Raw genomic sequence first — 16,714 nt, 5'->3', positions numbered from 1 at the left:
CGCACTGTTTTCGGTCCAGAGAGGCAGGTGTGAGATAAAGTCGGGTCCACCACTCCTGGAAGCAGATCAGAGATGTCCAGGGGGCAGCCGAACACCGAGGCGGGCTGGTTAAAAGGTCCAGTTTAGTTCCAGTTGTTAGATTATATTTTAGGCCCTCTGGCTCTCACATACCATCACCCCCCCCCAACCACTTCTCATGCCACCTCCATACTCCCATGCCAAACTCATGCCCCCCACCAACCCCCATGGCCCCTTATAGTTCCCAAGCCTGGCTAAGAACCCAGGCTCTCAGAAAAGGATCATGTGAGTGAGTTTGTTTACATAGGTGCAGAGAACTTGATTTACATCTTTAAATGGTTTTCGTAAGTTATTTTTTCTGTGATCTCTTTTGTCAATGTCTTAAAGTTTATTTGCACAAGATTAAGGGATATGCAGTACTTCTGTTATTGATACTTTAATGGTCTATTTGAGTGAAACTTTTATAGGGTTGTAGGTACACCAGTTTGTTTTCAAAATATCATGAAAGGGTGTTTTTTAAAGCAGTTTCATGCATGTTATTGCTCTTGTAGATTTCATTGATTCTGTACGTAGTGGATACAGAATGAATAGGCATGGAAGGGCCGTGAGTTGGCATAGAGGGTATGAGGGGCCATTGGAGGTGTGTGGGGTCATGAGTTGGCATGGAGGGGACATGAGTAAGACCTTTTGAAGTTACCTTTCAAAAGGTTCCCAAGTCCAGACAATGGATCATGACTCCTCTGAGGTCTGTGAGCAACAAGCCATGGAGAAGCTGGTCCAACACTATGAAAATTATGGAGGCTATGAGATGCCTGTCCCCACAATGGAGCCAGCCAGGTCAGAAGTGCAGGGTGTGGGCTCTCTGCCCACATGTCTATCTCGCACCAGCGAAAATTGGGCAGCACAAGGAACAGAGGTAGGAATCTTGGAATGGGCTCCCACCTGCCATTTGTGTATGTCTCTGGAGTCCTTTCTTTTCCCCTGTGAAAATCTGGGCCTATGTCTCTGGAGTACGATTTGAACCAACAAACTTCTGACTCATAGGTAAAAGAGCTACTACAGCTAACAATTTACAAGAGTAAAAAAAAGTGTATAAATAGTACAATTCCCTACTGTACTTTATCAATATTTCTCACACAACTCAAAAAGATATTTCACTACTACAAAAGTGGAAATAATGTTGTTTCCTGGCAACAATATCTGAAGGAGAGCAGCCAAGGTGGCAATCTGGCAACACTTTAATCGTGGCATCTCTATGGCTCAGGAACAAGCATCCTGTTTATATTTCTGTTCTAAAAACATTTGTTGTGAACTCACAGAACATGGTGCAGGAAACAGGCAAGGGCAAAACAATGGAAGAAGCTATCTAGTAAGAAAGAAATGTAATTTCAAAACTCCCACTATCACCCATCCTATTGTCTCTTGTTGAAAGGTAAAAGTTATCATTGAGCTAATCCAAAGGTTTGACCTGAATCACCCATGGATTAAGTAGTAAATTAAAAGTCACAAATGTGCTTGTTAGCAATTTAATAGCTCTGAATGCATGACTGAATGTTGTTCAGTTTTTTGTACAAGTCTATATGAGATGGCATTTGATTTGGGTCATCATGACCCAAACTGAATGCAGAGATTTGCTGTTTAGGTGAAGTTTTCAAGTCTCTCTTGCTTTTTGCTTGAGGTGAAGCGTAGTCACAGCAGTAGGAACCAGGATTACAATTATTATTTAATACTGTTTGGTCATAATACCTTTCCATATCAGTTGACATTTTAAACAATTTATTCTAACAAGGGTTGATTTCTTGGAAATGTTTAATCTGAAGCATAAGTCTACATCAACTGTTAAACAACCTTTATCTTTCAAATGCATTCTAATCTGCTGCACATTACTATCATTTCTGTTTTGGTTTTGTCTTTTAATTACTGTAAATAGCTTACACAAACTAGTTTAGCAAAGCAAATGACAGGCGTTAGATTTACATCTTATAATAAATATAAATTCACTTGTCAGAATTCTATTATGTTGCAGCATAAGTCTTGATGCACAAGGAGTAATTTATTGTTCCCTCTAATTTGCCAATTAGTTCAAACATCGAAACTGGGTTATACACTGCTATAACCAACTTCTGATGTGTCTTCATCAATAATCCATTCTGAACAAACTTTAAGAAACACAAGGCTTATGCTGTTTGGGAAATTAAAGTTCAAATAATGTGATGATCCATTAGCTATCCAAATACAAAGCTCAACTTAATTAAGATTTTATTTCCACATGAATGCAATATTATTAGTGTTAAATATAATTTTATTTGCACAGTATGCAGCCCAATGACTGAAATGAATTTTGTTCATTGCTTACCTTTCACTCACTTCAACTGTTTTTTCTGCACCATTTGGTAAGAAAACCAATATGACCATTGTTCCAGGCAACACATTTTCTTTCACGTCTCCAGGATTCTGATCATTGTGTTTAACTTCATAATTTTGGGTAGCAGTGAGGAACCTACGTGGAGCTGGTTGAGGTGGTGGAAGTGGAGCTCGACCCTTCATTCTACTGAAAAAGCAAATAAATTTATAAATCCAAAGAATAATACATACAAATAAATTCCAAAAGAGTAATATCTGTGTGTACTTTTGTTTTACAAGCAATGAGCCAGAAGTTTATACAGCAAACAGTTTCCCAACCACCTGATTGCTAGCTGCAGTCTATGGCAGCTTGCCATTCATATCAGCCAGTGATTGCCCATGAGTTTTGCCCATTTTATGTCACAGTAGAACTAGAAACACATGTTATAAATTTTCTTTCTGACCAATTACATGGGTACACTCATTGAGAATTATACAATTATCGCCAACCCATCCTTACCTAGCCAATATCGAACAACACTGGGTTTTACATGAATGTGGTAATTCATTATGCAGGAGGCATAATGAATTACCATTCAAATTTAATAATTCTGAAGAAAATCAATCTTTACCTATTTAAATGTAGAGATGCTAGAGATGGGAAATAGCTTTACTTGTCACGAACATCGTGCTTGGTCATGGAGTCCACCAATATTGAATATACCATAGGTTTAATAAATAACTTAAAATGTAATAATGGCTATGTGTGTGTATATATATATATATATATTATACATATAAAATACACACATAAAAAACTAAACCAGTTGTGTTTAATCTTAAAATGTTTGACTTAAGGTGTCATTGTACTAGGCAATACTGTTTCTTACCTTAAATTACCGAAACATGAAGATTACTATGCTTCAACATTTTAACTGACACACAACTACAAAAGAGACAGTGGTTTACACATTGGATTGTGCAGCACCTATTTTTCAGGGTGAAAAACAGGCACGGAATGGTTCAATTTGTCTTGCATGTTCAGTCAAGCACTACATGTCAAATTGGTTAGAGAGCCCCAGCATTGTCTTGTGTGACTGTCAGAAACTAACATGAGACTCAAGGTCTATACAAAGGGATATGCAAATTTTTCAGGTCCTCTTGGAAAATTGGATTGTGACTGACAACAGCTCGCATTGTGCAAGCTGCAGCCAGATTGCTTGGGCTAAAAGCAGCCAAACCAGTGGACCTTAAAGAAAAGGCTGGAGATGCTACCCAAAAAAGATAAAGAAAAAGAAAGGTGTAACCTAATCAAATGTGGAGTCAAGAGAAGCAAAATTGGTCACCTCCTGATCGCCTGCCCACCCGGTGTGTGCCCCCACTCCCACCAGACTAATTGAATCTCTCTCTGGTTGGCTTTCCACCTCTTTGCGATTGTAGGTACAAACAAGCAACAGCCAGATGCCGGTTGCGTGCTGATGCTGCAAGAGGGCTAATGCCATGTGCATCAGTTCCAGCTAGACTGGTTCCTCAAAACCAGCGACTTTCTCCTCATCACCACATGACAATATTAGTAGGAGTGACCATGGCACAGTCCTTGTGGAGACCAAGTCTGTCTTCACACAGAGGACACTGTCCATCGTGTTGTGTGGCACTACCACCGTGCTAAATTAGATAGATTCAGAACAGAGCAACTCAAATCTGGGCATCCATGAGGCACTGTGGGCCATCAGCAGCAACAGAATTAACCTGGCATATGTAACCTCGTTATCTGGCATATCCCGCACCCTACAATTACCATCAACCAAGGGGATCAACCCTGGTTCAATGAAGAGTGCAGGAGGGCATGCCAGTAGCAGGACCAGCATACCTAAAAATGAGGTGTCAACCTGGTAAGACTACAACACAGGACTACTTGCATGCCAAATAGCGGAACCAGCATGCAAGACATAGAACTAAGCAATCCCACAACCAACAGATCAGATTAAAGCACTGCAGACCATTCACAGCCAGCTGTGATTCGTGGTGACCAATTTAACAACTAACATGAGGAGGAGGCTGCACAAATATCCACATCCTCAATGATGGGGGAGCCCAGCACATCAGTGCAAAAGATAAGGCTGAACCATTTGCAAGAATCTTCAGCCAAAAATGCTGAGTGGATGTTCTATCTCAACCTCCTTCTAAGATCTCCAGCATCATAGATGAAAGTCTTCAGCCAATTTGATTCACTCCATGTCAGATCGAGAAACAGCTGAAGACATTGGATACAGCAAAAGCTATGGGTTCTGACAACAACCCAGCTGTAGTACTGAAGGCTTGGGCCTGAATGTTTACTCCCAAGTTGGAAGTGCAGAGCTGGGGAAATTCCACAGAAGTATCCTGGATGGTTAGATTTTTGTTCCAGGGGCAGGTGTAAACGGGAATTGGACCCGCCGACCCCAGAAACAATGTGGTGGCAACCACAGGGACTGCCAGGTGCAGGGACAGACTGTATGAAAAGCCAGCCTTGTTGCTCTGCCACTTCGTCCCAGCTGTGGAAAAAAAGGAAAAGAAACAACAACCCTCTAGCCCTCATCCCCATTTCTACCCATGCCCCATCCATGCCAAACCATGCTACCTCATGCCCTCCATACCAACCTATGCCCCTGTACTCATCCCCATGGCCCTTATAGCCCCTATGCCAACTTAGGGCCAAATTCATGCCAACCTGTTCTTCCCCACCGACCACCCTTTGCCTTTACAAATTTCATGCCAACTTACCTAGTATCCACCATGGGCAGACCTCAGGACCCATGCTGAGATGAAATAAAGTTCCAAGTGTTATTTGATGACTTCACTGTTTTAAAAAAAAACTCTCAATGATAAAAATCCATTCACTACATTTAAATTTGTTCAACTGCTTAATCCCTTATAAAAACGAGCATTTGCATTCATAGCCTCAAATCAAAGACTGTATAACCGCTTGGAACTGTCTATCAAACTGTGAACTAAGAGGCACACTACTGTGATAATGATAGGTTGTGAAATCAGTTATGCAGCACAAATCCCATAATGAAAGCCATCAGGCTTATGTCAACTGACAGAGTGAGATAGCAAACACTGATTTTCCTTTTACTACAGACTGATTTTTTTAAAAATTTAAAGGCCAGAAGATTTAAATGCCTTGACAGCTTGACAGTTCCAATCAGCTTTTATGCATATTCAAGTCTACTTCTAGCAATCCCAAAGGACACTTGACCAGTTTCCAAAGGGCACCTGACCTCTCCCAAATGGCACTTGACCTGTCCGAAAGGTGGCCGTGAACCTATCCAAAAGAGTACCTTAGCTCTCCAAAAGGGTACCCAACCTCTTCAAAGAGCTCTGGTAAGTTAGACCTTCTCTTGAAAAGTCTGAAGACCATAAGTCATGTTTTAGACATTCAGTAATGAAAATTGGATTTGTTTGAAGGCAGATGCACTTTTACAGGTGCAGCAAACTATAACTTGCCCCCATTCCCCACTCCCCACTCCACCCAGATGAAAATGGTGGGTGCTGGGTTCGGGGATGGGACTTCCCGAATTGGGGCTCTGGCACCATTTTGGCTAAACTGGAGACCCCTCTCTGTCGTTGTGAAAAATCAGGCCTTGTAATCCAGAACTAGCCTCACCCCTAGTCAAGCTGTTCCAGTACAGCTACAACACTGCCATCTACCCAACAATGTGGAAAATTACCCAGCTAGGTTCTGCCCACAAAAGGCAGGAAGAATCGAATCAGGCCAATTACCACCCCATCAGTCTTTTCTCGATGATCACCAAAGTGTCACTGACTGTGCTATCAAGCAGCACTTACAAAGCAATAGCCCACTCAGTGATGCTCAGCTTGGGTTCTGCCAATGCCACTCAGCTCCTAACCTCATTTACAGCCTTGGTCCAAACATAGGCAAAAGAACTGAACTCAAAGGAGAGGTGAGAATGACTGACCTTGACATCAAGGCAGCATTTGTCTGAGTGTGGCATCAAGGAGCCTAGCAAAACTGAAGTTAATGGGAATCAGGGGAAAATTCTCCACAGGTTGGAGTCATACGTAGCATAAAGGAAGATGATTGTGGTTGTTCAAAACCAATCATCTCAGCCCTAGGAGTTCCTCAAGGTACTATCCTAGACCAAAACATCTTCACTGCTTCATCCATGGCTTTCGCTTCATCATAAGGTCTGAAGTGGGGGCATAACATTCAGTAATATTTATATCTTCTCCGGCACTGAAGCAGTGAGGAACAATATGTAGCAAGACCTTGACAACACTCCGGCTCGGGCTGATAAGTTACCATTGCTGAATCCCCACCATCAACATCTTGGGGGTATCCACTGCCCAGAAACTGGACTGGACTAGCCATATAAATACTGTGGCTACAAGAGCAGGTCAGAGGCTGGGAATTACGCAGTGAGTAACTTGCCTCCGCACTCTCTAAACCCTGTCCACCAACTACAAGGCACAAATCAGGAGTGTGATGGAATATTCAATACTTGCCAGGAGGAACTGAGCTCTCAGCAACACTCAAGAAGCCTGACACAATCCAGGACAAAGCAGTTTGTTTGATCGGCAACCCATTCACCAGCTTAAACATTTACTGCCTCCACCATATCCGCACTGCGGCAGCAGTGTGTACCATATACAAAATGCACTACAGCAACTCGCCAAACCTCTTTCAATAGCACCTTCCAAACACATGACTTTTACCACCTAGAAGGACAAGGACATATCAGAACACCATCATGTACAAGTTCCCCTTCAAGTCACACACCATTCTGGCACAATACTGTTGTCTCCTCACTGTCACTGAGTTAAAATCCTGGAATTTCCTTCCTAATAGCACTGTGCATGTATGTACACCAGATGAACTGCAGCTGTTCAAAAAGGCAGCTCACATGTCTCAAGGGCACTTATGGATGGGCAACAAATACTGGCCTTGCCAGAGATGCTCACATCCCATGAAAGGATCAATAAGAATAAATAAAAACAGAACAAGAAGGTCTCTTTCACCTAGTTACAACCACAAAATAGGCATACAGTTTAAAAGAACACAAGCAGGTCACTAAAATACCGTTTCCTTTGAGTCGAGTGACACACAAAGTACTATTAAAATTTGGAGAAAGTTTTTATTTTTCAGCTGATAAAGTTAGATTGCTTGTAATTGTATTGAGTAGCTCCCCATTCTAGTCAATCTTAATAGCATTGCTTATTGGGAAGTCAAGATGTAAAACACTTTTCAAATCAAGCAGGATTAATGGGTAAAAAGAGGGAATACGGTGAATGGGGCTTGAGAAAGTGAAGAGAGGAGTCAGAGAAAGATGGATATCAATATTAGCCTCAGCAAAGTTGGGTGTTGGGTTTGACTTGTCCTTAGTGGTGGAGTGTAGTACCATTATTGCATCAGCTGTAGAGGAGTTCAGGGGTGTTCTCTCTTGCATATTTATTGAGGCAGGACATCAATATTGCTGAAAAGAGAGAAATGTTGCTAAAACTTTTCGTCTTGCATTCATCAGGACAAACGCAAGAATGCCAAACTTCAAATGATCACAACAATTCATACTGCAGGAGAAAAGGGTACTGATTGGTTGGCAAGTCCACTCTGATTAGCTGTGGCATTACCATGGAGAAAGAAACGGTACCAAAGGCTCCCCAATAATTCAAAATAGGTACAAGGCTTGAACATATTCCTTTTGTTGGCAGAGAACAGATCCCTGCATAGGAATGTATGTCGCCTATACCATGCGTAAATGAGCTATGTAACTTGCTGATTATCTTAAAATGGTTGTTAATGCTATTTTTTGTGCAGAACCAGTGGACAAGTGCCATAAGTTCACGCTGTTGCATTTACTTCAGTGCCACGTTGATCAGTGAGGATTGCACCAATACACCCCATGGATATCAGGATGGCAGGGTATCTCTGACAGGAAATTCAGTATTTGCATGTTTAACTGCTCATGTACTGATGCTGGGAGTCACTGTTCAAATTACCCCATTATAACTGAGAGCGTTGTTCGCCTCACCAGTATTCCAAATCTGACTTTTTATAGTAAAGCATTCCAACTTTAAAGACACCCATTTTCTCCAGATGCCACTCATCCATCACTTTTTTTCTCAAATATTTAATTATGTTTTTCAATAAATAAATATTTATATTTTAGATATAAATATATAATGCACTACCATTTGCAAAATCTAATTGCTGCCTTAACACATGGTCAGCGAAAATTAAGTATTCCTCTGTACTGATTTGGATTCAAAAAACATTAATATTTGATAAAGGTTATAAATGTTCAATTTTGCCAAGTTGTTTTGTAGTAGAACTGTGCTAAGAAGATCATTACATAGATTTCTGCATTATCTTTGTAGTTCAAAATAAAGTTCCAGTTGAAGCAGTTCTACTAGATAATGGCAACCATCAATGATTCAATCGGAGGAATAGAATTTGAATAGAATTATATTGAAGTATACCAATATATGGAGCACTTGAGACATCTTACTAGTACAAATATTTGCTTGAACAGAACATGTCATTCTGCATGCATTAGATTAAAATAAAAGGTTAGTCAAAGGTGGCATTCTTAACATCAACTGACTTGAATAAATTCAAGAAGTTCTGAATAATTTAAAATAAAGATATCCACTCCCCACAAATTAAGTTTTATGACACTGCAGATTGTTCTTCAGCTGGGTGTGGCACATGATCGGCTTCAAGGATGTTTCTTCTGCCTGTCACTAGGTGGTGTGCAAGAGTAGCTATGAACAGGATATCGATTTTCCATATCCATTCCTGAGAAGGAATTCCTATTAAGGCAGGAATGGATAGTTTCATTTGATTGCAAAATCATGCAATGATTCTGGAGGAGTGCCGATTCGCTTATTTGAACATATTTGCTGCAGGATCAGGCATCAGCCGCAGCTTGTTGATAATACGAACATACCAATTAGAAACAGGAAAACCCTTATTTTTAAGAATTAGAATTAGAAAACAAAGCCAACATCAAACCTCATACTAAATAAAACATGTAATGCATTAAAAATATCTCAATGTTACAGGAATGGGACTGGAGAAACGAATTACATTGATTCAGTGCAATTACACAGGACATTGTATTCCGTCAACTGGAAATTACCTTACAAGTAAATCTAAGTGCCCTTTCCCACGCAAAACCAAATTTCCGTTAAAGCTAGGAGGCTTGGTAGTCCTTTACTAACATTTAATTTTAAACCTTGTCCAATTTTGGTCTTATCCACGTTCCATTTTCACCCTCAAAATGAACCTGTCTGTGACTGAGGCCAATGCATCCCATTTTTACAACATCTCCATTCACCTGCCATCAGGTACATTGGAAGGATTTACAGGCTGATAATCAACCTGTTTGGTCAACTTATGAACGCATCTTCCATGGTCATCAAGCCCTGAGTGGGACTTGAACTGGGAGCTTTTGGCCCAGAAGTAGGGACTCTACTACTCCGTCACAAGACCTCCCTATTAGTAGGGTCAACAGGGGGAAAAAAAGCCAGAAGTCAAGCAAGGTCAAGTTTTAGATCAAAGGAAATGGCTTATAAGGAAGCCAAAAAAGTGGTAAGCCTGAGGAATGCGGGCAAATTAAGACCCAGCAAAGGACCACCAAGAAACTGATAAAGGGAAAAGAGAATATGAATGCAAGCTAGCGAGGAACATAAAGGTGGACTATAAAAGCTTCTTTAGGTATGTGAAAAGGAAAAGATTAGCTGGGACGAATGTGGGCCCATTACGCATGGGGTCAGGAGAATTTATAGTGGAGAACAGGGAAGTGGCAGAGAAACTAAAGTTACTTTGCATTCTGTCTTCATGGAAGGAGGTACAGAAAATCTCCCAGATACATTAGGCGACCAAGGGACTTGTGAAACTGAGGAACTAAAAGCAACAAGTATTAGTAAAGAGATAGTACTTGAAAAATTTACTGGATTGAAGGTTGATAAATCCCCTGGACCAGGTGAGCTTCATCCCAGAGTGTTGAATGAGGTGTCTAGAAAGATAATGGATGCATTGGTGGTTATCTTTCAAATTCAACAGATTCTGGAAAGGTTCCAGTGGACTGGAAAGTAGCAAATGTAACCCCACTATTTAAAGAAGGAAGAGGGAGAATGGAGAACTACAGGCCAGTTAGTCAGTAGCAGGGAAAAGGCTAGAATCCATTATAAATATTGCGATAAATGGACATTTAGAAAAGAATAGTAAAAATGGGCAGAGTCAACATGCATTAATGAAATGGAAATCATGTTTGGCAAACTTGTTGGAGTTTTTTGAGAATATTACTTGTAGCATTGATAAAGGAGAACTAGTGGATGTGGCGTATTTGGATTTTCAGAAGATTTTTGATAAGGTCCCACACAGGTTAGTAAATAAAATTAGAGCACATGGGATTGGGGGAAATATACTAGTATGGATTGAGAATTGCTTAACAGACAGAAAGCAGGGAGTAGGATTAAACGTATCATTCTCAGGATGGCAGGCTGTTACTCGTGGGGTACTGCAAGGATCAGTGCTAGGTCCACAGCTGTTCACAATCTATATAAATGATTTCAATGTGGGGACCAATTGTGATATTTCCAGATTTGCTGATGACACCAAACTGGGTGGGGACGCAAATTGTGAGGTGGATGCAAGGACACCTCAAGAAGGCTTGGACAGGCTAAGTGAATGGGCTAGAACATGGCAGATGGAATATAAAGCGAGTAAGTATGAAGTTATCAACTTCGGTAGAAAAAACAAAAAGGCAGAATATTTCTTAAATGGTGAGGGGTTTGGAAGTGCAGGTGTCCAAAGGGACCTGGGTTTCCTTGTTCATGAGTCACTAAAAGTTAGCATGCAGGTGCAGCAAGCAATTAGGAAGACAAATGATATGTTGGCCTTTATCGCAAGCGGATTTGAGTACAGGAGTAAAGATATCGTGCTGCAGTTGTAAAAAGCCTTGGCGAGACCTTACCTGGAGTATTGTGTGCAGTTTTGATCCCCTTATCTAAGGAGGGATATACATGCCATAGAGAGTGCAACGGAGGTTCACCAGATTAATCCCTGGGATGGTTGGATTGTCGCATGAGAAACTGGGGAGACTGTGTCTGCATTCCCTGGAGTTTTAAAGAATGAAGGGTGACCTCATTGAAACTTACAAAATTCTGACAGGGTGGATGTAGATAAGATGTTTCCCCTGGCTGGTGAATCTAAAACCAGGAGACATAATCTCAGGATAAGGGGTAGGCCATTTAAGACTGAGATGAGGAGGAATTTCTCAACTTAGGCGGTGGCAAATCTTTGCAATTCTCTACTCCAAGGGCTGTGGAAGCTCAATTATTGAGTATGTTCAAGGCTGAAATCGATCATTTCTGGAGACTAATTACATCAAAGGATATGGAGATAGTGCAGGAAAGTGGTGTTAAGGGAGATGATCAGCCATGATCTAATTGAATGGTGGAGCAGGCTCAATGGGTTGAATGGCCTACTCCTGTTCCTCTGTTCCTGTGTTCCTAAGCAGCAGTGGTCCGCAGTGTTTGTCACTGTAATTCTGCTGTATGGCTTCATCCTAAGGGTCAGAGAGTTTGACTGGAACTGAAATGATATCTAGTTAACTGAAGATGATTCCATGGCTGCCTTCAATCCAGATCAGGTTGGTGTCACCTCCTGACCTTTATTCAGATCCTCAATGCCCTGTTTATGGCAACTGATCAAAGAGTTCCCAGCCGCAATGATTAATGATGACTTCAATCTTCTGAAACCCAGTTATTGTTGTTACATCTATGCTGCTGTTAAAAGTAACTGCTAATTCCCAGCAGTCGCCTCTGACAGAACGTAGGAAATGCTTTTGGTGTGATGGCATTTTGCTTAAAAATCACTTGTGCATATCAGGTGTTTGAACACTGAAGTAGACATCACTTCAGCCATTTTACTGAAGCCTATGATATCATTGACTTTCCTCGGAAAACTCTATATTTTGTAGTCAAGCATTATGTAAATTACAGACAGATGAAAGGAGCACTTGATTGCAAGAATGGCCTTATAGTTGACAGAGATTTTGAAACCAATTTAAAATTCAAAAATTCTTTTAAAACAAGGAGTCAAACACAAAGGCTGGGATTTTGTGTCCCCATTCACAACGGGCATGTTGGGTAGCAAGATCGGAGAATCACACCTGAAGGTCCGAGTCACGTTCCCCAGCGATGTAAATCCAGGGCGTGATTGTCCCCTCCCCCCATCAATGGCGGGCCAAGTTTCCCGCCTTTGAACGTCGGGAACTTAACTGTAATAAATTAGCATCTAATTGTTGTGGCCACATGCCGGAAACATACCTCCACATCAAATTTAAATCCCACGTCGGCATGATTCCACAACAGTGAGATTTACAACTGCTTTTAAAAGACGACCTCAATCTCAAGAGGAACTCGGAGGCAAGTGCACACTTTGCGCAGCACTGGGATGATCCCAGCAGCTCCATGGATTCAGGCGGAGCACAGGCAAGTCTCAGCAGCGGCTTCTTCATAGCTGGCTTGTGGTGCTGGGGCAAGGGCAACAGCGCAAAGGTGGAAGGGGGAGAAGGCAACCTCGGGGCAAGGGTAACAGTGCAAAGGAAACTCTTTCGAGTTATCAACAGTCACAGATTGCAACTCTTTCGAGTACAATCACAGTTCTTGGTTTCCGGGAGTGGGACATGAACCCACAACCCTCTGATTCAAAGGCGAGGGTGCTATGAATTGAGCCACAGCTGACACCCCAACAGTGCAAAGGAAGGTGTCATGGCAGCACTGATTGAAGTTTGAGCACAATCACATGCGGTGGTGGCTGGGGGGAGCAGAGAGGAAAACGGCCGGGCTAATGGCAAAACGTGTCAAAGATGTGTCCACTCAAGCAGCACTAATTCCTCACAGTGCCAATTATTGCTCCTCTACTGTTAACCCCTCACACACACACTTCAAACTTGAATGAACGCTCTGGTACTGAAGAACCATTGGGCGACTGGGCAAGCCTGAGGATCCTGTTGGGAAAGGTGGCCATCAAACAGTGATGGAGGGGTGCACTCCTAGTCCCTTGGATTATGATTCAGTTAACATTGAAAAGTCACCCTCATGGTACAAACAAACCATAAAGCCTTGGAGTCCAGGTTAGGGCAATGCCTGTGCCTGAGATGAGAGTTCAGGATACAGTTGAGGGGCTGAAGCTGCCGCTCCTCGATCATGTGGTGTAGGGCAGTGCTGGATGTGGGCAAGGTAAGCCATCATACGCACTAAGCACTGGGCATCCATGTGGTGGCCTGGATTCTCCAGCATGCGTTAAGGGGCCTTGAGAGGCAGCTGCAGGTGATGACTTGGCCAATAGCAGGTCTTAGGGGACAATTGCAGGCTCTTGCGTCTCTCTCTTTGATTCTGCAGTGAGGAGACCATTAAAAACATGGAGCCTGGTGATCTTGCTGATTGCTTATAGGCAGGAGAGAAGGAGAAGAATGCAACAGAGGCACCAGGCTCACCAAAGGGCGGAGCAGAACCCTGAAGACCGAGAGGTAGCACGGCCTCCTCTGTATGTAGAGGATGAACCCCACAGAGCCGTCACTCGTTGGTGCATCGCTAGACCCAGGGTCTACAGACAGCGCATATGCTACCTGCAGATAAGCGAGAACCAGTGTTGCTGACACCTGCGCATATCAAGGGAACTGGTCACACACATGTCAGCTTTTGCAGAATTTGGCACCACGGGGACTCGGAGGGCATCTGCTGCCAGTGGCAGTTAAAGTTACCACCGCGCTCAATTTCTACGGCAGTGGCTCCTTCCAGGTCTTCACTGGGGACCTTGTGGGATCTCGCAACCCTCCACCCACAAATGTATCCAGGAGGTCACAGGTACCCTTTTTACCAAGGCACACACCTTTGTCAATCTTGACAGAGATCAGGCAAGCCAGGAAGCAAGAGTGCTGGAATTTGCTGAGATTTCTGGATTCCCACAGGTGCAGGGTGCGATCGACTGCACCCACGTGGCTCTTAAATCTCCCTGGCGACAAGCAGTCCAGTATTTGAACTGCAAAGACTTTCACTCAATGTTCAGCTGTTCTGAGACCATAACAAACGGATCATGCAGGTGTGTACAAGATACCGTGGAACCATCCACAACTCGTACATCCTCAGCATCCCTGACACCTTCCCGAGACCACACAGGATGCAGGGTTGGCTCCTTGGGAACAAGAGCTACCCATATACACCACATCCACTGGTTCTCCCCTATCTATTCTGCAGTTACATCCTCAAAAAATGCAGGCGAGCTCCACTTAAATCGGACATGGCCCAGTATCCTGGCAAATTGAATAACTAGGGCAGCAGACGGGCTTTAAACCAATAAAGCAGGAGTGGGAGCACAAGAATGGGAAAATTCAAAAGCAGTGGGAACTGTCAAGGCTCTAGAGCAGAAGAGCATTTTGGGTAACAATAAGCAGATTGGGTCAGGAAGGGACAGTGAGGGTAAAAAAGGTAATATGGCATTAATGACTAAGGTGACATCAGGGAAAATTAGAAAAATGTCAAATGAAAGGTATATATCGGAATGCATGGTGTATTGTAACAATTTAAGCTGAATTAATAGCACCCAGAGGAATTTGAAGGGTTGACCTTATAACCACTACAGAGATGTGGTTGCAAAGTTACTAAGGGTAGAATTCTTCCCCCGTCAGGGGGGGTTGTGCGGAAGTGGGCGCGAGCGGGCAGGTTCCCGATCGGCGACCCAGGTCGGGGGTGTGCTGCCCGGAAGGGCTGTGCGCTCCCTGTGCAGGCAGGGGGATTCCCTGAGCAGGTCTGTGCGCTGTTTTGTGCATGCGTGTGGAAGAGCGCTCAGATCTCCCTGAGGCAAAATGCCGTCTCAGGGAGACCGGTTGAAGTTTTAAAAATTTATTAAAGGTAAGAGAAAGTTTTCCTGACATGTCCCCTCATGTAACACTGTCACCTGAGCTGGGACATGTCCATTACTTTTATTTAAAAATTTTCCGAACATTTTAAATCCCTTATGAAACCTCCCATGGATGAGGTTTCATGCTTTTTCGGAAGGCCGCCTGAGCTCTTCACCTGCCCGCCAGCCATTAATCATTTTAATTATTTAATGGCCTTAATAGGCCGTTGACAGGTCGGCGGGCACGCCCACCAAACTGAAAATCTAAATGACGCGGGGTGACGTTGGGACGCACGTCCAACATCACCCCACGTCATTTTACGCATTGGCGAGTGGACCCCGCCCCCACTCGCCAACCGGAAAATGCTGCCCCAAGGCTGGGAACCAAATATTCCAGGATACTTTACTTTCAGAAGTGGTGGGCAATAGGGGAAAGAAGGGGGAGTAACCGTGATAATAAAGGACGGGATAAAGATACTAGAGAGAAAGTAACTTAGTTGAGAAAATCATAAGTAGAATCAGTTTGGGTGGAGTTATGAAATAGCAGGTGACAGAAAGCATTGGTGGGAGTTGTTTATAGCCCCCCGAACAGTAATTGTAGTGTAGGGAAGGGAATAAATCAGGAAATTAGAGATGCATGTACCAAGGCATATACAGTACTTATGGGATGTTTAATCTTCACATGGGCTGGACCACCCAAATTTGCAGCAGTAGTGTGAAGGACAAATCTATGGAATATATACCAGACTGTCTTCCAGCTCAGTAAATTGAGGAACCAACTAGGGAACAGGCGATTATGGATCTAATATTGTGCAATGAGAAAGGGTTCATTCATAACCCTATAGTAAAGGGGTCTCTAGGGAAGTGTGACCGCAATATGATAGCATTTTATACTGAGATTGAGCTGGATTTAGTGAAATATAAATCGAGGGTCTTAAATCTAAAAAGAACAAACTACATAGGTCTGAGGGGCTAGCTGGCTAAGATAGACTGGGAAACGACATTAAAAGGTATGATAAAAGCAAAATGCTGCAGATGCTGGAAATCTAGAACAAAAACAAAAACACCCGAAAAAACTCAGCAGGTCTGACAGCATCTGTGGAGAGGGAGACAGTTAACGTTTCGAGTCCAAATAACTCTGATGAAGAGTCATTCCGACTCGAAACGTTAACTGTATCCCTCTCCGCAGATGCTGTCAGACCTGCTGAGTTTTTAAAACGTATGATGGTAGACAAGGAATGGCTAGAATTTAAAGATATAATAAATAATTTGCAACAAATATACACTCTTTTAAGACACAAAAAACCCACAGAAAAACTCATCCAATCTAACAAGAGGAGTTAAAGAAAGTATTAGATCAAATGAAGAGATTTATAATGTTGCCAAAAAAGTAGTAAGCCTGAGGATTCGGAGGAGAACCAAGAAATTGACAATGTAAGA

The 16,714-nt window shown here is 42.6% G+C and overlaps 1 protein-coding gene across 4 annotated transcripts in view; it reads right to left on the bottom strand.

Moving 5' to 3' along the window:
* The window catches only part of cobl (cordon-bleu WH2 repeat protein), a 536,382-nt gene that overhangs the window by 373,096 nt on the left and 146,572 nt on the right, over nt 1–16,714 (bottom strand). For 3 of the 4 annotated variants that reach the window (XM_078538619.1, XM_078538621.1, XM_078538622.1), the window contains one exon: nt 2,375–2,569. In XM_078538619.1, the coding sequence (XP_078394745.1) occupies nt 2,375–2,569 (195 nt within the window). The remainder of the gene's footprint in view (nt 1–2,374; nt 2,570–16,714) is intronic. The other variant, XM_078538620.1, reaches the window with a different exon arrangement.

The sequence above is a fragment of the Cetorhinus maximus genome, chromosome 3 (assembly GCF_964194155.1).
Source record: "Cetorhinus maximus chromosome 3, sCetMax3.hap1.1, whole genome shotgun sequence".
Classification (NCBI taxonomy): domain Eukaryota; kingdom Metazoa; phylum Chordata; class Chondrichthyes; order Lamniformes; family Cetorhinidae; genus Cetorhinus; species Cetorhinus maximus.
The sequence above is the reverse complement of the archived record's forward strand: the minus strand, read 5'-3'. Positions and strand labels throughout refer to the sequence as shown.